The sequence below is a fragment of the Diadema antillarum genome, unplaced genomic scaffold, assembly GCF_040938485.1.
Source record: "Diadema antillarum isolate AM-2024a unplaced genomic scaffold, OU_Dant_1.0 scf00000014, whole genome shotgun sequence".
Taxonomy (NCBI): Eukaryota; Metazoa; Echinodermata; class Echinoidea; order Diadematoida; family Diadematidae; genus Diadema; species Diadema antillarum.
Window position 1 is genome coordinate 1,644,264 of NW_027270903.1, and position 25,041 is coordinate 1,669,304.

The 25,041-nt window shown below is 39.2% G+C and overlaps 1 protein-coding gene across 1 annotated transcript in view; it reads left to right on the forward strand.

Moving 5' to 3' along the window:
• LOC139723298 (calcium-dependent secretion activator 1-like) overlaps positions 1-25,041 on the forward strand; it is a 97,895-nt gene that overhangs the window by 45,311 nt on the left and 27,543 nt on the right. Inside the window, exons 4-16 of the mRNA XM_071634561.1 lie at positions 1,460-1,553; positions 2,223-2,344; positions 6,277-6,388; positions 13,679-13,815; positions 14,358-14,424; positions 15,186-15,294; positions 16,394-16,597; positions 17,340-17,476; positions 18,122-18,309; positions 18,867-18,968; positions 19,496-19,559; positions 20,116-20,239; positions 21,608-21,634. Of these exons, the coding sequence (XP_071490662.1) occupies positions 1,460-1,553; positions 2,223-2,344; positions 6,277-6,388; positions 13,679-13,815; positions 14,358-14,424; positions 15,186-15,294; positions 16,394-16,597; positions 17,340-17,476; positions 18,122-18,309; positions 18,867-18,968; positions 19,496-19,559; positions 20,116-20,239; positions 21,608-21,634 (1,487 nt within the window). The remainder of the gene's footprint in view (positions 1-1,459; positions 1,554-2,222; positions 2,345-6,276; positions 6,389-13,678; positions 13,816-14,357; positions 14,425-15,185; positions 15,295-16,393; positions 16,598-17,339; positions 17,477-18,121; positions 18,310-18,866; positions 18,969-19,495; positions 19,560-20,115; positions 20,240-21,607; positions 21,635-25,041) is intronic.

Here is a 25,041-nt window from a genome sequence, read left to right on the forward strand (position 1 = left end):
CGCTCTGGAGGTGGTCTCGGCCGCGGCTCAGCCGTGGCCGAGCCCGGCGTTTTCTCAGTGTAAACGCAAACTGGGCCAAATGCGCGGCTAATTTTAGTCTGGCTTCCAAACCCTCTGCCCGTACTATTTTGTTATTCAGGATATTAACCCCCTCAACGTCGAAAACTAGTACAGTGTAAGGTGGTTTTGTCCTGCAAAGGATTTTTCCTTCAGCAAAGGCCTTTGCCCAACCAGCGACTTCGTCGCCACGGAATCCAGTTGGCAAAGGGTCTGAAAACCAGACTATACCAGATTGCGTTTGTTACAAGCAGAGCGCCACTACGACAAAATATTGAAAGGTTTGAATTCAAAGCGCGGCCGAGCCCGGCAGTGTAAACGGACAAAATTGTGGGGCTCAGCCTCGCAATTGAGGCTGGGCTCGGCCGCGGCTCGGCCCAGCCCCGCACTGTAAACGGGTCTAATTACCCACATCTTACAGTACACCCCATCCGATTTGCTTCAGTGGTCAAAGAGAAATGAGGAATTTTGTAGAGTGTCAGGAATCCCTTCCCTGCCAGTTCTGTCCATTGTGTTCACACATTAAAATATGCAGTCCCAATAGCATTCAAGTGCTAAACTTGGAAGAATCAGACCCATGACATGCTTTACAACAATCCACATTTCTTTGTGACCACTAAACTAAACCGGGTAAACCGGAATGGGGTTTTCTCCAAAATATAGCTAAGATGTTATATTTCAAGGCCGTGAAATAGCATTCAGACAGTTTAATCATATTGGGAGTTATCAATGCAAAAATCTGATTGTAATTTTTTTTTTTTTTTTTTTTGGGGGGGGGGACATACCGCATAGAAAGTTGGAAAGGCTTTAATGATTTTGTGTCACTGATTAAATATCAGGAAAGGAAGATAGTGCGTAAATTTTTTTTCAGAACAAACAATGAGCTGTAAACATTAAGTCCGATTGTAGGTGGATTGGAATGCATGGTACGGAATTACTTACTGTATCCAGACTATAGAAGGAGGAGGAGCAAGAACAATACATTCAATGATGATATAGAGGCATTTTATACACTGTGTGTCTGATTAAATATATTTCTCCTCCCTGTACTTCTTTCTCTCCCTCTCTCCCTCTCTTTCTCTCTTTCTTTCTATCCCTCTCCATCTTTCACCCTCTCTTTGTATCCTTTTTTTTCTATCTATACCTCCTTCTTTCTATATATTTCTATTTATTTTCCTCTCTATATCTTTTTATCTATATCTGTCTCTTTTTCTCCTTTCTCTTTCTGTCTTTTTCCTTTTCCATTTCCCTCTATCTCTCTCTCTCTTTATCTCTGTCTTTCTCCCTCTTTCTCTTCTTATATCTCTTTCACTTTCTATATATCTCTCTCCCACTTTCTATCTATACCTCTTTTTCTTCTCTCTTTTTTCTGTTACCTCTTTTGCAATGGTTTTGAATGCAGAGCACAGAACACAGCAGTTTCTATGATGGAAGTAACAGAGGACTCAGAGCCAACTCTCTCCAAGTCAGATGTAGTGCTCTCATTCACGTTAGAGGTAAAGTACTTCAGAGACAAAATGGCGTGCATAAACATCCAGGCACCCCGTAAATTGGTATCCGATAAAAAAAGAAAAGAAAATACAACAAGCAGGAAGTGGAAATATGAAAGACTGGGGAGTTACGATCACATTGTCCTGAAGATTTTTTGTTTGTTTGTTTGTTTGTTGTTGTTTCTTTTCATTTGACAATCACAAATTGATGACCGTCTGATGGTTAGGAAATGTAAGTTTCTTTTTATAGTTTTGCTATAGTTACAATGATGGTACTTGCTTCATATTTTTCTTCACTAGGTGCCAATGAAGCAAAGTAATAATAGCAGCAAAAAATAAGAAGCTTGATCCTTGATTATTTTCTGTGCAATTTCTTCCATATGGAAAGTGGTGTGAGAAAGTAATTAGCATACCCAGTGTACATAAAGTAGACTTTAGAGCAATGCAGTCACTCTTGTCAGTCAAAATCTGTTCAGTCATTACATGATATTTCATCAAATTCAAATATGCGTTGAAACTTGAATTGCTCAGGATATAAAACATGCTTGAATGGTGCAATGGCAGTCTATAATCAGTTATATTTTGCAGTCTAAAGGCATGTTGATAAAGAACTGTTTATTGATATGCTGATGTTGTTTGTTTTTTGTGTCTGTCTGTCCGTTTGTTTGTTAACAGGTGGTAGTGATGGAGGTCCAAGGCCTAAAGTTCCTAGCACCAAACAGAATTGTCTACTGCACTATGGAAGTGGAAGGAGGGGAGAAGCTACAGACGGACCAGGCTGAAGCCAGTAAACCAACGTAAGTGTTTGACAGAGAAGATTCTCAAAAACCTCAGATGTATCCTCATTATCCAGACTGGAAAATGTACGTGTAATAGTCTCTCTTATTTAAGAATTATTTTCACCTACGGAAATGCATGATGTAACACACGAGTTTCTCCCTGACTGCTCGTTGGAATCTCTATGGAATTTGATTCATAAATCTTAGCAGTTTTACGGTGTGTTTTTTTTTAATATCAGAAGCACAGCCAATTAATTTCTCTTTTCACCCATTGTAAGGAAGGGAAAAAAAGGAGGTTTCAGACAGAAGCCACTACTGTGGTGTATATTTTATTGTCACTTCTTCAGTTTTAAGATAATTTTCACATTTTGTAAATATGATAACTGGGTTTAGCTCTTCATTGTGGAGACCTTCAACAGCATTATCTGCAACATGTTGTGAAGTATGGGCTGATATGTAATTTCTCCTAGAAGCATGAAAACAAATATCATCATTTCAGCAATACACATTAGGGCACTATCATCCATATAATTTCCTGTCAAATGCAACTTTGCTATTTCCAATGCTGCAATTTTCTAACATCCAGTGTTAAGATTTGTCACCTCCATTCTGCTGGACTGCTCCAGTGGATGGCCAAGCAAATAACAGTCGATGGACGAGATGTAAATACTCATGAACATTAGTTGATGAATGACTTGATCTTTAACCTCAAGTCAGCCATGGAGTGTAGATCCGGCTTGACCACCCCCCTTCCCCCCCCCCCCCCCCCCACTTTCCCCGGCAGTGTTTACCTGCGTCAAGTGCGGGGTTGATGGAAAATGCAAACATTGCGCGACTTCTGGCCAGAGCCTGGGTGATACATCACCGTCAGCTGAACTTCCTAATTGGTTTCATCATTCCAGAGGGAAGAGGATTGGGGATGGGGTGGGGGGGGGGGGGGGAGGGGGAGGCATGAGGAGGGTGGGGCATCCTGGCACTCGCGTGCTCTCCTTTCCCATTACTTCTGTCCATCCACTGACTGTGCTTTCACTGGCACTTTCCTACAGATGATGTGATGCCGACATGTATCTTGGTGAAAAAAAAATAGCTCTGCAGAGAATTTTTGATTTCCATATCACCTTGAGCAATGATATTACAAACTTTGAGAGGGCAGCGTCTCAGCATGCAATTAACAACAGAGCAGAACCTGCCGGGAATGTGTGAGCACAGTAGAGGCAGACAAGAATTACTCATTTTGAGGTGCAGAAATGCTCAGATGATATGAGCCCTTAGGTGTACAGAGTGCTGCCACTGGAGGCATAACCTATCAATCTTGATTGGGGTAAAGAAAAAATAAATTCCTTCTTGTTTTCAACCTGAATTGTTGCCTCATACTACCCTAGATAGCACCTTCTTGTATTGGCTGCTGCTGACGGCTAATTTCAGTTGTCATCAGCATTGATGTTTAGCTTTAAATTTGTTTATAAGGTTTCGTTTCATAGTTGTCACCTACTTTCAATATGTCTTGGTGATTTAGTAGAGCAAACACTGTACAAACAAACAAAAATCCTGACAAACACCCCAATGTGGGCTAATCACATGTTCTTTATGAATATTCATGAAGAATAAGCAACAAGGTTCATGATAAAGAGGTAAAAAGGACATGAAACATCACCATTTTAATGCTGAGAGTTGTAGCTCGTGCTCATTTGTACATGCACATTCATCAACTAAGACCTTTCATAATTTTTTGAGCTTCCATGATAGACCTGTAAGTGCCTTCATCTTCTAAATGCAGTGGGATGTTCATCCATAAAGGTTTGAAATCAGTGGTCATGATCGGTTGATACTGTACTATTAGAATACCCTGATGTCTTCTGCATATCCATCTTTTGCAGTGAGCACTTTTCATTTCAGAATTTGATATTAATTGATTTCTTTTCTCTTCAATCAAAAATAGCCTTCAGCATTCCCTGTAAATTCTTAACCGTGCAAGTTTCTGCACCCCAAACGGTGATCGTATAGGAGCTCAGGGTGTATGATTTGCTTAAAAGAGCAAAAATCGAGCCATAAGATTGCTCATGTGTGATGTAGAAATGCATAGAACTGAAATTCTGTTCTCAGAAGGAAGGACAAGGTCTCATACGTAGATGACATACAAATGCATCCATGTATGTCTTCCACCAGTTTCTTTTTCTGGCGTGTAATCCACATCATCAGCAGTATGCCAGAATGAAAGACAACAACGTTGTTTTCAAACATAAGAATAGCTTTCTTGTGTCTTTCTGAGAGATCACACAATACTTTATTACATCATCTTCACGTCTTTGAGAGTGTTTTTGCCTGTGTCTGCCAGCACTGATCTGCATATCACTGGAATACTGTAAAACCAGAAATATTCGCATGCATAAAACTTTCACAAATTGCACGAGGAGCCAAGATTTGCAAAAGTAAAATGCACGCAAAACTGTTTGTCTACACAATGTATTGAAATGCCAGTGGAGATTTGCAAAAGTTTCATGCTGTGAATATATTTGTGGTTTTATAGGAGTACTGTTCCAGATTTATATCTCTTTTACACTTGAAGCAATTCATGCTGTCTGATTGCTTCACAACACATATTTCTGACATTGTGTTGTTTATTTGAATATTTATTCTTATTGTGTTGTCAAGACTTTGGTCTACCATGGAAAGTCTGCATCACAGATCTTCCATTTTCAACAACAAATGTTTGAGATATGGTACTGCAACATTGACACTGGGACTGGTCTGACGGTCCAGGACCAGTAAAAATCACTGTCAGACCAGTAACTTTTCAGGAATGGACCAGGACAAAAATTGAATAACTTGGTACCTAGTGGTCCTACTGGGATAGGTTAGACCAGTAGAAAAAGTGGGTTAGTGTGCAGCCCTGGGTACTGTACTGTTATTGAAAAAAAAAAAAATACTGCAAATGGATGTATTTCTACCTTGAATATGACAAATTGATGTAAAATGTAGCAGATCAGTGAAAATACATGCTGCAATGTTGGGTCAGATTTTAGGAAAGTAATGATAATTCGGATATCACCAGGCCATCACCAGTGGCTTCTGTAAGGTGCCCTGAAGCTTCCTTTCAAACAAAAACAAAGAATCCCATGTTGATATACCTCTATCACGTGTGATGTTAGAGCTCTTTGTGTGTTTGTTTGTAAATATACCTCATGTCACATCTCTTGTTAAAAAAAAAAAAAAAGAGAGAGAGAAACAATTTAATACATATTATATATTGTATTCTTCATTCTGTCAACTTTCCTGAAGTCAAATGATGTCAATCATTCATTACAATTACATGAGAAATTTATGCAAAGATTTGGTTTCTTGTATCTTTGCAAATGAGGATCAGTTGAAAAGTGGACATTCAATGTAATATGGTATTTAAGTATTTGATGTGCGATGGTCACTTTCCAGCGATAATACACTTCTTTACATGATGTATTATTTGCTCTAAAGGACAACCTAGTTGTCGCTGTACTACATTGTATTGTAGTCATTACTGCTTCATCATGTTCCATATATACTTTTTTTCAAGATTTGCCAAGGAATATTGCTCCAGTTACACTGTTTTTATTAAAACTTTCCCCTTGAGGTGATTCTTGAGTAATTGTTATCTGATATGAATGGTAGGTGGCAATATCATCATCCTTTTTCTAGGAGAATAAAAGGTGTTGATATTTATGGCCACGCAGACCTTGAGTTTAATTGAGTAAAATTTCATTATTTCAAGACAGATTTGTGTGCTCTATTGATATGCCTTGCTGCATTGAGGTCACACAACTCAATCCACTAACAGAATGTAGGTTAGTACATAATGATGATATCTGATTTACTGAGCTGTTACTAATTATCTTTCCTACATGATTTTGAAACTGTCGCTATATGTTTTTGTTTTTGTGTACCCAATGTTTCATTTATTTTTTTTTTTTCACTAGGTGGGACACCCAGGGGGATTTCACCACAATTCATCCACTACCTGTCGTCAAAATCAAGCTTTACACAGAGAACACCGGAGTACTCAGTATTGATGATACCATGCTTGGCAAGGTTAGTCCCATGTGTGCTATTTTGTGTCAGATCAGCTCCCCCCCCCCCCCCCCCCATGCACACACAACACACCTGCAGACACAGCACACACAACACACACAAATGCAATGCATGCACACACATACACTACACACATACCTTTCCCCACCAACAAATAATTTAATGTTCCATCGGTTGTCAATTTTTTTTTTTAATCATTTCCATCTGAGAAGATGGCTAGAGAGCCCATACTAGTATTCAGCTGCAATAGCTGGCCTTCCATGGGGTCCAGTTGGATGTAAGGTGGGACCACTTCACCGCGTTAAACACCCTGCTCTTTGTGATAAATAAATGAAGCTGGATCTTTTTATGTGCATGAGTTTTGACTCTCTCACACACGGGACCTCCATTTTATGTCCTATCTGAGGGACAGAGTGTTTTTGCCTCTTACTAGAGGGGACAGTATGATTACACACAACATTGCTCAGTGGGACCCGTGAATCGAACCAGGGTGTTTTGGATCGTGAGGCAGACATGCTGCCGACTGAGCTAACTCACCGACCTTCTTCTGTATGACTATTACCACATATATTTTTAGAGATTTTTATATTCATGAATTTCGCTAGTCGGGTGCCATTCATGAATATAATAACATGCAAAGATTATTGGCATGAATGCGATGTTCACGCATACAATTCTTCGTTCATTACTACACTCCATGATTGTGAATCTAACCACTTGCAAAATTTTCAGGAAGTCTCAATTTGCAAAAAATTAGACTTGCCATATATGGCATGTACAGTACCTGAGAGATTACGCCTACGTGTATTTATTCTGGATGATTTTTCCCATTTCTGACCTCAGTGGAGAGTAACATTTGACATTCAACAAGGAAGAAATAGTTGTAAATGTCAGGGATTGATTAAAAGTAATTATAGATGTGCATGTACTACAATGCTATTTGTACTAATCCAATAGCTACTAATGGAAGTAACTCTGTTATTGCTTCCTCAAAGGGCTTTCAAACTCCCTCTCCCCCATCGATAGCACTTACTAATGTATGCCTTTAAGCTTTCCATGTGGCAGGAGTGCAGTGATAATGGCTTCCAAGAGTTGGGAAATTATGGTGTCTTTAAAGAGCAAATTACCATATTAAGTTCGGCTTAAGGCATAACTAGTTCTCTGTGGAATGTGAACTTTGTATCAAGCGGGCTGATGAATTGCTGAAGCCTGCATTAGTGTTAATGAATGTTCTTTTATATGCTTATGCAATGCTGTGGCTGTTAGGCCTGTCTTGGATTGGAGTCGCTTATGAGTCCATTTAGGTTTTAGTGTTGGCATTTCACTCAAGTAATTGGTGCCCTAATTAGCGAGGCATTTAGCATGAGCTCATCAAACACGCTGCCAATTGTTAGCTGATGCATCCAAGCTAATTAGTCCGGTGCTCTGAGCCTTGTTTTGCCAAAAATGGCCGCACACAACCCGTGAATTAATTACTGAGTGTAAATATTGAAAGAGTGTAGTTAAGACCATAGCCTGAAATATGAAATTGACCTTACTCTGCATTATACTCGCTATATACTCCCAAATAAAAGCATGAGAAAAAATATCTGTGTAATGCAACGTGCAGAATTGACCAGCATTTGAGGGAAAAATTGGTGAGCACAAAGTGTTGCATATTAGTCATTACACTGTTATATAGATTCAGGACTGTTTAGCATACCGTGGAGGGAAACTACATGGCCCGAATTCACGGAAGTACTACAATCTTGTCCATGGTTAAAACCATGGACAAAGACCGTAGTTTTGGATGGGGCGGCAAGTGTCGCATGGCCTATTTTGTCAACGAAAAATGGTTATTTCGTCGACGAAATGACTGATATCATAACGAAATAGGCCATGCGACACTTTCGTCTCATAAAAAACTTCGGTCTTTGTCCATGGTTTAAACCATGGACAAGATTGTACCACCTTCGTGAATTCAGGCCCATATGTATGCACGAAGAATTACATAGCACCGTGCATCCTGATAGTTTGAATTTTGTGATTGTTATAGCAACCACCAACAGTTGATCACTCTTGGTTTCCTGGAATATTTATTGCCATACTTTAGTTGGATACATTACTTTATAACACATGAGCTACACCCAATTCATATCAATATTCATGTTCAATGAATGCACTATTGCTCCACAGTGTAGGCAACATCTCCTGTAATGAAATTACAGTTTTATTCCAAATCAAATGGTTTGCATGAAGTCAGCATGACTTACGTCAGTGAACATACTTTCTAAAGGGACTTCAGGGGCATAGAGAATAACCTTTTTATCTCAGAATGTCAGTAAATGTTCATGAACTGTGGCATAGTCTTGGGATACCACTCATAAACATTCTTCTTCTTTTTCTGTATAAATTTTGCAGTTAAAATATGACCAGGGGCCCTGTTGCATAAACTGTGAGATCAAGCATAGGTCAGAATGTCAATGCTAAGTCTCAGAATATTCAATTCTGATTGGCTAACACCTGACTTTCGTTTGATTTATTTGTCTTATGTTTGATTGAATCTTTTTATGCAACTTGACCCAGAACAGAACAGCAAGGTCATTGAGACTGCAGAAGGTTGGTCAGTGTACAAGAGCTACCTATTGGTGAACTGCATACCAATATATAGTATCAGGTGGTACTTATCCCTCCCCCTCCCCCTTACCAGGTGATTTAAATACCATCCCCATGAAAGATATGAAATACAATATTATGAATACTGAAGAGTGCGTGACTGATGGTAGAACTGTGGTTCATCAAGTCAAATTTCTCCTGCTTCTTGTAGCCTGTATACAAATATCTTAATACTCCTTTCTTTTTTCCTTCAAGAGAAACTACTGGAAAACCAGACATTTTCATGTGCATTTTAATTTCACAAATTTTGCGAGAGCCAAGATCTGCAAAATTAAAATTTTGAAAGTTCCTATCTGCACTACATGCAATGAATGCCAGAGGCATTTCACAAAAATTTCACGCTACGAAAAAGGCCATTAGCTCCAATTCGCGAAAATTTCTTGTTTTACAGTGTTATGAAAAGACCACAAATCAAAGGAGAGGAACAGATGCTGCCAGGAGTGGTCATCTGTTATTTACATAAAACCTTTATCTATGTGATGATCCCATCTGTTGCTTTTTAATAGAGTGATACTGTCCTTCATCTGCAGGAAATAATGGAGTTGGAAAAAAAAAAGCTGACAACTACCGACTCGCAAGAGTTCAATTAGGTGCAGAGTAAGAGTCATCACCTCCAAATGTATGCAATTCATGAAGTTTTGATACACTTCCAGATTTTTGTCAATGATGATGCTGAGCGAGAGAGAGAAAGAGAGAGAGAGAGAGAGAGAGAGAGAGAGAGAGAGAGAGAGAGAAATAGATGGAGATCTGTGAATATGGATGAATAGAGGGAGGCGGAGGGACGGAGTGAGAAAGAATGAGGAGGAACTAGATGAAATCTGTCAAAGCCATAAGGTTGAATGTCAAGAGCCAGACTGGTGACTGCACACTCTTTGGCACTTGTTCAATTATAGATTGATCCAATGTTGGATATTATATTTCTCCCACCTGGCATTTTGTAATTAGCCAGTGTCCAGACCCCCTTTGCCCCTTGTTTTTCTTTTGTTTTGTTTTTTGTTACATTGCTCTTGCTTGTGTGGTTTTTCAGCTCAGGAATATTTCACGATATAGAAGGACGGCATCAGAGTCCACAAACGATGAGGAGATACCGAGATGGTGGGGATGGAGATGGAGAGAGAGAGAGAAAGGAAGAGATGGGGGAGAGAGCACACGGTTAATTGACTTTTATTGATTTCAGTTCCTTGCTGGCAGCCACCAGGCCGGATGACACGGGTGGTATATATCGCATTGATCTCTCACCAGTCTCGGCTACGGAGGAAATGCCGCGGAGAGGGTCGACGAAAATAGATTTGATGCAGATGGGAGGGGGTCAGTGTGCATAATAAACATTGTGTCATGGTCCCACTGCATAGTATTACTGTGTTACCGTACTGATTGAATTAAGACAGTATTTCCTTGGATTTAAAGACAGTATGTGGAAACATTTACACTTATAGATCAGGTGCTGATGAAATTCGGCCTAGGATTGACAGAAATAGATTTCATGCGGAAGGGAGGGGTATATAATCTGCACAGTAAGTGGTGATGAAATTCCCTGCATGGTGTTACTGTGGTACCATGCTGATTGAATTCGGATACCGCTTCCTGGGAATCACACCCGTATATAGAAACATCTGTACATTTACCGAGTAGATCCGGCAACAAATGGAAATTCTGCGACTAAAAGGTTGACAAAAATAGATTCATTACAGCTTTATTAAAGGTGTTTGATTTGCATAATATCCGGTGCCATTACCTGCTTCGTGGCATTACCAATTGTGTCATGTTGATCTAAATACAAAGATTATTCTCAGGGGATAAACTTTGTGCGTGAGCAGACTTATTCAATAAATTATTCCACATCCCTGGGAACCATTGGCAAACACATTGTGTGCACATTAACGTAATGTCTACGACGTGACTGAGAAGGTGAAATAGGGGTATTTTTATAGATATGAAGATCTATAAAAAAGTAGCCAGTTCTAGATCAAATTCAATTACAGGTAGTTGTATGCCAAAATACGATATCATTACAATGGCTTTTTCAATCCTGCCTTGAAAGTTATAGCTGTTGCCTTGAGTCTTTTCAGTTCACTGTAATTTGCATGTCAAATTCAAGAAGGAATATGTACTGTCAAATCAAATAATATCATGCAGGATGAATATTTACTGTGTGCCTCTGGGATATATATTCAGAAAATGGTGTAGACATTATGGCCATTTCCACCGACAGTGACAGTGACAGTCAGTATTTGTTGCTAGGCCACTGTGTCCCCCATCTACCCCAAAATACGGCCAATGAAATTTGCAGACCAGATTGCCACATTTCTAACTTTATGTGACATTTGCTGAGAGGATGTTTAATTAGGAAGCTCGCCGCAGAAAAAAAAACAAACAAACATTACGATTTCATCAGGTGACTTCAACTGACACAGGAATCTTTCTCGCCAAGCTGGCCATGCAGACGCACATTCCAGTAGCAAAGACTACAGACTTTTCCAAAGTACTGCATTTTTCATTGCAGTGCAAAGGGAAAATTCGAACATTGCGAGTCTCTTTAACAACAATATTCTTATAAGAGAGCAGGCCTATTCATACATTATGTGAAAACAGACTAGAGCAAAATGTGATTGCCTTGATTACTGTGCATGCCATATATTTAGCACATCAATTTTTCTGTGAATCAGGACTTTGCAACAATTTTGTGAGTGGTTAAATTCATGACCTTAAGGTATAGCAATGGACGGACAAAATAATGTATGCGTGCACGTCACATTTGTGTCGGGATCGGAGTTGATATTTTCTTTAGCTGTTAACCCTATGAGGATAGACTGATTTTGCTACAACATGTATTTCCCATAGACATCCGCCCGAGTATACACAGGATTCATCTTAAAAGGGTTAATTTCACGAAGAGGACCCAACTCGCGTGATTTGCAAAGTATATGGGGTATACAGTATGTTCCTTCTGTGGAAAGATGGTCTTGGTTGTAGTGTTTCCCAATTTGCATTTGACCTTTTTTCTTCAGGATCATCTTGAGTACCTTAGAATTTGAAGATTAAAGAGATAAATAGTATTACTTGCATCATCTACAAAAAAAAAGAGAGGATAAGTTGACAATAAATGTGCCACTACTTTCTAATTCTTAGAATTCTTAGAACCTGACCAACAATTAACTATCTGCAAACAGTGGTATTTCCTGGTTTGTTACAAAAATGATACTATTCATGTAATTGGAATAGAATATGTGCTGATCACCTTGTACGGTGAATGTACAATTGTACAATTGGTGTGTGGCACAGTTAATGCAACATTATTCATACCTCTTACAGAGACTGCAAATTATCTATCTAAAATTTAAAGACTCATTAATCTACAGCTTAGTTAGAGTAGAGATGCACATATCACAAGCTAATTTATCATATTCTTGATTCCAGACCCCAGTGATTATGCCATAAAGTGCACCTACTGTTTATTAGAATCCATGTATGGTTCTGAAGAGGAGGCTAGACTTCAAGAGTGTTTTGTCCATTAATTTCATCAGTCATTGAACAACAGATGTGCTCTACATGTAATATGGAAAGGTGAAAATGTGCATGTATGTTGATATGTTAATGCCCTGCATTTGGATGTTTGTTTCGGGGGGGGGGGGGGGGGGGGGGGGGGGGGGATGACTGCAGTTGACTACCAATTACAGCATGCATTACGTCTACACGAAATGTGATAGCAAATTAACGACCAGACCATAATATGGGTCTTGAATAGTGCAGCAGGAGCCAGCTAATTGCCAAGAGCTATTAGGGTGTATGACATAACCTCTGCTCAACATGTAAACAACTTCACCCTGGCAGTAGGGGAGGGCATTCGTTGTGAGGCAAATGCCGTCAAAATGTCAATCATTTCATTATGAATGCATTCTGTGATTATAAATCATGCCTGATGTAGGTGAGGTGGGGGGGGGGAGGGGGGATAGACATCCAAACCTTTTACATGTGCTATAGGGCATTGACCTGAAGTGGAAGTTGGCTGGGCGTCTCCATACAATATTGAGTCAAACTGGTCTATCAATAAAACAATCTAATAGCTTATAGGCAGAATGGTTGGTACTATCTTATCACCTCATCAGAAAACAGTGTCACAAAATGTGAAATACACCCTGCCAATCATGCCTGTATGTGATGTTCGTGAAATCCCCTGCTGATTGGATGCTTGCATATTGACAATTTCCACATTTACAGTCTGTCAGTATAATTTCTCCCTGAAGGTGTATCAAATAAGTTGTATCTGATGCAGTTCTATAAGAATATTTGTATCAGATACGTTGCACTAGCGATTCAGCATCAATTGCAGACTTTTATGGTAGGTGCACCCTCTTTACTACGAGCTTTTAAAGGTGTGGTCACACCTGTTAAGCTCTCTATCTAGCTCCCTGAAGGCCACTACCAAAAAGTACCAATTGGTAAAAATCTAAACACAGTATAGATTTACCCTCAGGAAACAGATTTAATTCAGCCCATGCAAGCTAATAACACTGTCAAGCAAACTTAGATGTATTTTGATGCATCCTCGTGTTTGTAAAAAAAGAAAAATGGTTAACACTCACAGTACTCAAACTGTTGTTGTCACTTTCTCCCTTCCTCGTCTTTCCATCAAAGGTAATTATCAAACCGACGCCAAACAGCCCAAAGACACCAGAATGGCATACCATGTCGCCAGCGAAACAAGTGCCTAACCCCATCAAAATCAGACTTGCCATTCGGATGGACAAACCGCAAAACATGAAGCATTGTGGGTAAGACTGCTCCCTCGTTTTATATTGGAAGTATTTCTACCTTGGCCTACTTTCTGTATCATATTACTTTGTGGTTGATTACTGGTTATTATTACTGATGCTGGAGTGTCTACAAACCTACAGTAGGAGATTTTCTCATTCTTTACACATGCTATAAGTGAGTCGCTGACTTAGATTAGATGTCACAATTGTGAATTTTGTGTGAGTTGTGGACCTGAAGTTGTATAGGGTAGCATGTCAACAATGGCATTTTGTAGTGATTTCCAATCATCTTTTATCATGATTAATTTGCTTACTGGTAATATTTTGCAATGCATCAAAAAACAAAAACAAACATTGTAGTTATCTTCAGAGTGCTTTTGATTCAATATGACATAAAGAAAAGATTTGTCATTTTAGCTAAAATTGCAGAGAGTTATAGAGAATCAAAATTTCTATGCTTGAAATGTTCCTTCTAAAGCAGATCAGGATGTGCTGAAGGGTTTACTTTAACTCCAACTTTGGCATACACAGCTGTGTTTACATCTCTTCTCCTTTTGCAGATGGATGTATTGTCTCGGGAAAACAGTGTGGAAAAAATGGAAGAAGAGGTTCTTTGTACTTGTGCAAGTAAGTTGTATATAATAGTATTAATCACAGTGTTTGAACAAAATGCACTGAATAAAAGACAAGAAATGAAGATATGGGGGTCATGTCAGTTTAAGCCATTTTCTTGTCTGGTAAGTGATGATTAAAGAAAGGAAATATGAGAACACGTGCACTCTTGAAGAGTGTGTGTATTGTTGAGACTGTGCTTTGGAAAATGTGTACATGTGTGGATGTAAACAATCCCAAGAAATAATCAGTTTCCCTGTGTGTGCTGGCAGTGAATGGCATCATGGTCTAACGTCAAATGAGAGTCACTGCACGATATTATGTAGGCAAGGCACGACTGATGATACCAGATAATCATATCAATTTTCTCTAGGGTGAGTGTGAGACAATGCCCCATAAAGAAATATTGGTAATATATTTTTCTATGATTCTCGTTACAAATGTACATTGATGGATGCAGCCTAAACAACAAAACAATATGTCAATGTAGGGCAATTTGTCAATCAGTCGCAATGAAAACAAAAACAGCCTACTAATAAGCAAACCAATAGCTCATTCCTATCATTAGATCTTTGGTCTGTGAGAATGTGCGTATAAAGCCAAGATATTCAGAAGGTTAGTGGACAATTCAATTCAATTCAGTGTGCTCCAAAAAAAAAAAAGAAGAAACCTTGACAGGATTTAAGGCACACTGCAGGATACTTTCCCCCACCCATGGCCCACTACAAAGTAACCCTGACCTTTCACCTTTAACCCACCCACACACACTCACACAGGTCAGCCAATACACGTTCGCCATGTGCAGCTACAGGGAGAAAAAAGCAGATCCCCACGAGATGATGCAGCTGGACGGCTACACGGTGGACTACACGGACGCGCTACCCGGTACGTTCCGTTCCTGGCAGTGATGTGCACGAAAAAGGATGAGTACCTTAACCACATAAAATCGCTATTGAAAACTCTATGCACACTTATCCGGTTTGCTTCACAATGATATCCTTAACTTGTTGAAGTCCTATAACATGCATTTCCGATTCATCCCAGCCCAAAAATACTTGGGACTAGTCTTCAACAGGTTAAAGGGCATGTTTAATAAAGTCCATACAACCCCATGCACAAGCATGTCATGGTACATACATAGGACACACACATATATAGGGTTTGATGGATTTCATATTGCCACATACTTGTATTCTGTAAATATTGAACCCATTCCTGTTTCTTTCACTGTGATTCAAAATTCAGTTTTCAGTTGTCATATATCCTGTTTTTTTTAGCTTATTCAACATCCAATATACATTTGTTGATCAAAGGGATTCACTTGAGTCTTTCTGCAAGAATATTTGTCATCGTTGAGCTTAATTCACTATTTTCATATCTTCTGTAGATGACATGCAAACTTTGATTGATTGAGGCCAGTTGAGGACATTTATTTGGCTAAATAAAACACAAAAGTATATTGGCATTTACAGTAACAGCCAGGCAGCCATGAAAGAATCCTGTGCTTGTAGTAGGTTGCCCCTTCATGGAAATACTGTACTTCACAATTGTAACATAATCTACAAATAATTTTTTTTTGTTGTTGTAAAGTCTCTTTATGGCAGAAAATGGTGGATACTAATTCCAAGCATTCTGATGCTGTCTAGAATCGTAATGAACATCTGAAAAATCAATTGAAATAAAATCTCAGCATTTGCCATACTTCATCTTGGCCAGGCCCAGTGCCTAACTTCCATTAATGCTTTGGTCTTGATGTGATTTTGATTATGATGCCTTCTAAAAAATGCATGCTCAGCATATCAAATGTATGCTTACATGCTCACACTGCCCCACCCAACCTTCCAAAGAGGAGTTACCATAGCAACAAAGCACCACAGTAGAGGATTACCCAATGGGTCATGCATGGTCTGCCTCTTTCTCCCCTCCCCCTCCCTTTCTTGTTCCTTCTCTTGTCTCTTCAATGTGGCCTCTGTCTCTTTTCAAGAATTAGAATGCCAGGGAGGCCGGTTCTTCTTCAGTGCAGTGAAAGAGGGCGACAGCATTGTGTTTGCGTGCGACGAGGAGGTGGACCGCCAGTTCTGGGTGCAGGCCATCTACCGAGCGACGGGGCAGTCGCACAAGCCCGTCCCTCCTACCCAGCTGGCGGGAGGCAAGGGTTCAAATGCCATCATCTCTAGGCAGCAAGGCGGTAAGCTTTTCATTCTCTCACCCTCCTCCCCTCTCTATTTTGATCTTGTTTTCTTCTCTTTATATCCTTTTTGTTCCTTCTGCATTGCTTTTTTTTATCTGTTTTGTTTCCTGTCTGTTTCTCTGTCCTATTTTTTCCCATCTATTTCTCTTCCCTTTATCCCTCATTCACCTTCATTCCTATAATTTTTCCCTTCTTCATCTATTTCTTTCTCCTTCCTTTCCTGTCTTTACTGCTTTTCCCTCTATTCTTCTATTTCTCCTCTCTTTTTATATACTTTGTCTTTCCTTCTGTCAATTCTACTTTTGTATTTGGCATCCCTAGATGCCACTGTACTAAAACACACCTGTATGAAATCCCTTTTGCTTGTTTTTTTAATCTTTGTTCAGTGAATTTGTTTTTTTCTGAATTACAGTGTCATTGCTTTGATTATTCATACTATTTATACCTCAGAAACAATAATCACCTACTGTGAGAAGGTATTCTGTCTGAACATAGACAAGATTTGATTTTTTGTGATACACATGCTTTTATTCTTTGTAATTCTTACAAGTATACTAGCATAAGGCTTCCTCTAATGGCATTACCCACGTTTTTCCTCAGCAGAGCTCTTTGTAATTTATGCCAAATTGTGATTCATAGTCTGTTCATTCATTCACTCTACATTCATTCATTCATTCATTCATTCATTCATTCATTCATTCATTCATTCATTCATTCATTCATTCATTCATTCACACAGATGCTGACCGAGCCAGAAAGCACGGGATGGATGAGTTCATACACAGCGACCCGTGCAAGTTTGAACATGCCTCTCTCTTTGAGACTCTCCAGGAGCTCACTCTGGACCACAGGCTCAACGATTCTTACTCCTGTCTTGTGAGTCTAATTTCTTCCATACTTTATTTTTCTTCTTTGGCAGATTCCCTTTTTTGATTAATTTGTTTGTTTTACCAGGCATACATTTTTATGCGCTGTTTCTAAGAACCCTTCAAACATATGCTAAAATAATTAGTATAAGTATTATATGCACTCTAATCCATTATTCTATTCTTGTCAGTGTATGATAGTAAGGTGATTTCCTAGGGCTTTTTAGAAAGAAAAAAAAATGCGTGACTAATATTTGAGAATGTTGCACTGATACTCCACTGTCTCTCAACCTTTCACACAATTTGTTATCACAATCAGAACAGCCTAAGAACATATAACCAACCTGGTAGTAGTTTGCTTCCTTTGCCAGCTTAAAAAAAGGTAACAGATCGAGAATTTGCCCCAAATCATGTTTGCTTGTGGTCAATTCATCCATGATCTATTAGGAAGCCGTTTTCGCTTCAATTATCCTCTCAATACAATTTATTCTATGCTGACCTTGCCATAAGCGTTGAACCCATAATGGTGCTGTTGCTTTTATTTTTCTTTTCTTTTTTTTCGCTTGTAAAGAGATATGAGACTTATACCTATACTGTAAATCTGGTCATAATCATATTGACTCACGACCTGGGTCTGATGTTCTTTCCTCTTCAGGGCTGGTTTAGTCCGGGCCAGATCTTCGTGCTGGACGAGTATTGTGCCAGGTACGGCGTCAGGGGCTGCCACAGACACCTCTGCTACCTGAACAACCTGCTGGACCGGGCCGAGAAGAACACCAAGATTGACCCGACGCTCATCCACTATAGCTTTGCCTTTTGCGCATCGCATGTGCACGGCAACAGGTGAGGAGTGACGTGAAGCATTCTGGGAGTTTTCGCACCCTTAAAACAGACTTCAAAATAGAGAGGAAAAAAAAAGGAAGAAAGTTTCTCTCAGAGATATTTTCACTCTCTACCGCAGTTCTTCCAACATCTTTTTAGTAGAAGACTTACATTAGTTAAGGATGTACATGGAACTAAAGGTTAAATAAAAGGGATTTCCGTTTTCTTTTCTTTTTTTTTCCTTTTAAAATGAAATATTATGCCTTAATGCTTTATTCTCTTGATTTCAGAACTAGCTTGCAAGTACTGCATTCCCACTTTAAACATGAGTATTCGAACAATGTGTAACTTGTGTTTTAAATCTTTCTATTTCAAATACACGTTGTACTCTGCTCATTAGTATTTTTTGCATGTAGGCACTGATGTTACTTTCTTTCTGATTTCCAAGTCTTCGCCTAGTAACAGCGCCAATGAGTGCACAAGCGTTTGAACTATTCATTCTCCATTTTTAAGAAATGTGGAAGGTCAAAATTTCCAGTCCTCCGAGTACCGATCGGTGTTTTTGTTTCCACCCCTAGGCCGGACGGGATAGGAACGGTGACCATCGAAGAGAGGGACAAGTTTGAAGAGATCAAAGAGCGACTCAGGATCCTGCTGGAGCACCAAATCACAGAGTTCAGGTAAAACGGCAAATTGGTTCAGTCAAACCTGCATACAGTGACCACTCCAAGCCAGACAGGGTGGCCTTTGTGGACAGTTGGACTTTTCAGACAAGTCAGTGGTAATTTGAATTTATCACTTAGTTGTCACTTATCACTTGATTGAGGTGTATGTGGGTGAAATTGTAAGTGCAGCAGGAAAGCCAAAAACCCTCTGCTTCATGATATTCCATCATACTGGAACCTGCAAGAGGAGGCTGTTTCCTAATTCTGATGGGGCAGCCTCTGTGTAGGTGTACAATGTACCCTCTAGAATTTCAATTACTGTTACCTGGTAGAGGATACCCCATCGTAGGGGCTTGTGGAATCTACATGCAAACGTGTCTCTGGAGTTCCAGTTGCTACATTAATGACGTGATAATACTATTTACCTGGTGAGGACGGACTGATTTTGCTATATCACGCATTTCCCATAGACACCTGCTTGAGTATTCTGGGGACACGTCTTCAACAGGTTAACTAAACTTGTTTTCCCTTTCAATCCACAGGTACTGCTTCCCCTTTGGTCGTCCTGAAGGGGCACTCAAGGCAACACTTTCACTTCTTGAAAGAGTAAGTTTTAACAACAATCATCATTAACCCTAAAATGATTGGGGGGGGGGGGGGGTTGAATCAACACCTCTTGACATTTTTCATTATCTTTCAGTACCTATTCTGTTACTTTTTGAGTATCATGCTTTTCTAGACAGGCTTGCATGAAATTGCTGGAGAAGTTGAGAAATCTTATGACATGAGTAACACTAGCATGTGTGTACACCACCTTGTATACTTTGGTTATTTTGTAACCTCAAACAGCTCAAAAGTAAGATTGAGTTTTCAACCACAGTTTTTTGTTCTTTCTTCAACTTTTACACAATACCCAAGAGACCCATGACTTACAAGTCCATGCCCCTGCGATTTAATTAGACATGAACCAATCCTATGAATTACAGGAAATTTGGAAAAGCTTGAGTGCTGGACATCTCTCCCAGCGCCTAGATGGCCATTTGGAGACAACAAAATCAATTATGCAATCATCACACACAGTGCGTTTTGGGGATGCAGTAGGTTTGCGATTGGGATTTGAATTTTGTAAGTGATGCCGTGACGTTATGCGCTTTTCTCGCAGGTGCTAATGAAGGACATAGTGACACCCGTACCGCAGGAGGAAGTGCGTGCCACCATCAAGAACTGCCTCGAAGCCGCCGCCCTCGTCAATTATGAAAGAGTGTCCGCCAACACCAAGATAGAAGGTAAAGATGGCTGTGAGATCAACAGAAGATTAGAGTAACAAAATAAAGAAGAGGTAAACCGTAAAATCATTATAATTTTTTAACACCCTCTATGATTCTATCTTGTTCATGAATCTTCCTTTATGTGTAAATACTGGTTGTACACTTTCAAGGTAGTTGTCACAGATGTTAATCAGATAGCATTCCAATCAATGGCAGTCTTTCCCCCTCCTCTAATTCAATTGTTTTCAAAATACTCATCCCATAGGAGAAAAAAAGCAAACATATGAATTCAAATCTGCTACTAACTGGTTCTATTCAACTTGAGTTTTTGTTCCAAATTCCTGAGGCAAAAAGCAGTCATGTGTGCTTTCACTGGCAAAGTACAGTGGCGGATCCAGAGGGGGGCGCACCAGGCGCACGCCCCCTCTTTATTTTTTGTTAAAACAAAAGAAATAAAAAGAAAAAGTGGGGGGGATGCGCTCCCTTTTAATTTTTTAAAGGCGCCTCCCCTTTACAGAATTCCTGGATCCGCCCCTGAAGTATGAAGAGGATTGCATCATTATGGGCTGGATATACGCTGTACATGTATGTACAATCAACATCACTCAGCTGTCTGTACCACTGTCATGGATGACTACTACGCATGGTAGTGAACTTTTAGAATGTGGCATGCGCAAGACTTCTGATGAAGGATGTATACGGTATCGCCTGTTTATCTTCTGTCACTGACAACAAGTTGACTGCTGACATCGTCATGACATCACAGTCAATGGTAGAAAATCAAGCGAGTAACATCAAAGATTATTCGCGTTGAGTTCTAGCCACGTCATGAATTAGTCTATTAGATCAATTCAAATCTAATCAAATCAAATCAGATGAAACAAAGGGGTTGAGAAGCAATGGAGTGTTTAATTTCTCATCACTGATAGCTCACGGGGTTCAAATGTATCGCTGGAGATATATGTGATTAAAAATATCCCTGCTCCCTATCTCGATCTCCTACCACTAAAAAAAAAAAAAATTAAGAGTAGATACACAGATCTGTCCCTACTTTTGCTGATCATGTTTTTTCACTCTATTCCCTTCATTTTGCTCTCCTTTAGCCTGAAAAAAAAAAAGACAGAAGAGAAAAAAATATCTTCAAAGTTCAAATTTTATTTCTAAAGTACCAGTCCATCATCTTGTTTACTCGCACTCGTTCTTTCCTGCAATGTACGTTGACAGCTCGAGGGGTGTGTGTGTGTTGTCATGATGCTCTGAGGGGCCTCTTGGTAATGATTAGTGGGCGTGTGGCATGGGATGACTGCAACGGTTTTGTTGCCATGGTAATGCATCATTCTCAAACCAATTTGTTCCTCCTCACTCTCTCTCTTTCTCTCTCTCTAGTGGATGGCAAGGAGAGACCTGTAAAAGGTGAATGTCAGCTGTGGATGTGACCTTCTGACCCCTTCCCCTGCCCCCCCCTTTACTGTGTCCCAGTTTGTTGTCTCGTAGGAAGCCATGCACTGTTGAAAGTTGGAGTAATGACGTATTTCACTAAAACTTCAAGGTTTTTATGGGTACATCTTTACATCATTGCAATGTGGCCAAGTCAGAGATTTTGGCATGGAGAACTCAACTTTTCCGCAGTTCAAATTTCCACAGACTTTCCTTTCAATCAGAGACATTAATGTTTATTTAAAAAAAAATACAATATTTTCCTTTGGGAGACTTGTTCTTTAAACAAAGAAAATTCTGCTACTCACCTGTATTTACTCATTCATATCAATTTTGGATATGGCACACACATCTGTGAGGTTTATATTTGAAAATGGAAATTTAATGTGAAATATTCTCTGAGATATATCCATATTTTACATACACACAGACAATCTTAATTTTGATTTTTTTCAATTCAAGAGCAACTTCTCTGAATATTTTGATATATTTTTCTAAAGGATGGTGCAAATTACCTTCCTGTGCAAACGCTCGTTTCAAATATTCTGATATTTACATGGAATCGACACCCCTGTTCACGCTGTTTTCTAATAGCTTCACCTCTCCCAAGTGAAATATGTGCTGCATTATTTGTTACATATATGAGTGTGTGTGTGCACAGTGATGTCATCTTGGTTGCATTTGTGATTTGATGGGCAGTTTAACTATAGCCTTGTTTTAAAATTGCATCCTCGCTGCTATGCATGCTTATCAGAGTGAATAATGCTAATTGTTTTGTCAATTTTTCTCGTGTAGTGTTGCTGTGCATTTTGACTTTTTTTTGTGTGTGTGACTTTTCATTTACTGTATTTATTTGCAGCATGCCAGTTGTCACAAGATATTGACCATTTGCAGATATTACTAACTTAGTAGCCTTTGTAAGACTGTTTTTCTTTTTGATAATCTTACATTTTGAGTGACTGGACATCTCACACGTGTAGGAAAATGGACCTCGAAAGACGTGTACATCTGTATCATTCGAAGCAACATATCAGAGTACAGAATGAATGATGTCCTACCTGTTCACCCTTCTGATGTAACAATTTCCTAATCAGTGACCGATTCTGCATAATTAGGAACCACCTACGGAAACCATGTGAATTCACATCCTATCAGCTTTATTTTTGGGTCATGCTATGCCGAATTCTGCTCAAAGAATAAAGAAGCCAACAACAAATGTTTTGAGTGGACGTCATCTCCCTCCAATATGGCAGAATGGATGACGTACAATTTACCTCCCTGCGATTTGACTTCAAATTGCTGAATCAACATGTTGGGCCATGCAAAAAGCAAATATAAATTCTGTTCAGGATTGACGATGGATTCCTGAATCCCAAGTTGAGCCATTGAAATGTAAAGGAAGACAAGATCTCTGGTTGTGAAGTTTGCATGGGGTATGAGTCACATATTAGCATTTGCAATACAAATTTATTAGGTATTTCACATTCTGTAGCAAGGGGAGGATGACGTTGGAAGTATAAGAGGACCTGTGTCCGTTTGCATTAAAAAAAAAGGAAAAAAAAGGAAATAAAGAAGAAAAGACCCCCTTACTAGCAACTTACAGAAATTGCATCTTATTACAACTGCTTTAAAGATATCCAGAAATCTTGAAAACTGGTACCATTTATCAGTTATTCTTACAGCAGTGTACTGACTGAGCTAAAGAAAGCCCTAGTACAGTTTTTGTCCCAGAAACCCTAATTAAAAGTTCCTAATCAGTGACCAGTTCTACATAATTAAGAAGCACCCACGGAAGCCATGTGAATTCACATCCTATCACTGGGTCATGCCATGCTGAATTCTGCTCAAAAGAAAAAAACAACAACTAATGTTTGAGTGGACGTCATTTCACTCCAATACTATCGTATGGCAGCATGGATAACATACAATTGCCTCTCTGCGCTTTGACTTTCAATTGGTGAATCAACAAATTGGGCCATGCTAAAGCAGATATTAAATTTGCTTGAATTTGACAATTGATTCTTGAATCCCATGTTGAGCCAATGAAACGAAAAGGAAGACCAGATTCTCTGGTTGTGAAGTTTGTATGAGGTATGAGTCACATATTTGCATTTGAAATACAAATTTATTAGGCATTTTACATTCTGTAGCAAGGGGAGGATAATGTTGAAGTGTAAGAAGACCTGTGTCCATTTGCATTGAATAAAAAGAAAAAAGAAGAAGAAAAGACCTTATTAGCAACTAACAGAAATTGCATGTTATTACGACTGCTATAAGAAGTATTGAGAAATCTTGAAAGCCGGTGAGCTGTTGTGAGGATATTAATACCATATATCAGTTATTCTTTCAGCAATGTTGTGTTGAAGGGTCATGCTAATATTCTAACTCATTATATAACATGCAACTGCTACGTGCATACTAATACTGGATGCAAATGATTGTTTGACTAAACCCAAGGTCAGGGGAGCGGATGTAGAAACAGGTTTGTTTGTGTGTTTTTCATGGTAGACGTAGCTGTTTACTTGTTGACTTGAAGCACAATGTTTTACAATACTTTGCTTAGTGTTTGCATACCCTTGTACCAATGCTTCTAAATTCTTATCTTGTTGCGCCTGTCATGGATTTGCTTTTGTGTGGAAGTAGCCCAAGGTCTTTAAAAAAAATATTCAACTGTTGAGTGAAGCACAGGTTGTGTCTTTTGAAGAGGCGTGTTGAGCTATTTGAGGATACTAGTGAAAAAATGCAGCACTTTTAATGATCTCTAGCATATGTGCTATCTGTTGCAAATTGAAAATGCCTAGTTTCACAAGCCTAGTTTCTCAAGATTTCGCAAGCTTAGAATGTAGTATTTGCCATATTTCCGTCTTGTCGCACTCACTGAAAATTAATATCAAGCCCTCTAGCTTGCTAGTTTACAAGTTACTGTAAAACGAAGAATGTTCACGTGCATTTTAATTTCGCGAATTTCGCAAAATTAAAATGCATGCTAAATATCTTGTCTACACTATATGCATTGAATGTTAGAGGTAACTCGTGAAAATTTCATTCTGCAAATAAGGCCATCGGTTCCCATTCGGGAAAATTTAATGCTGCGAAAATATTGTGTTTTACAGTCTTACTTTTAGATCTCCATGGTTTAGATGAGACCTGCTGCTGGAAGAATACTGACCATTAATGACTGGTGTTCTGTCTCTCAGTCCCAGAGAAACTAATCTCAAATTTTGACACCATATAAGATTGAATGTGCGATATCTCTTGTTCTTTGCTCTTGCGTACTTTGCATAGAAACCCGCTGCCACTCTACTGCAAGGTTGCAATGCCATGTAGCTGTGTATGAGCTTTTACAGCAAGCCAGTATGCTTATCTGGTCCTTGTTATCATTC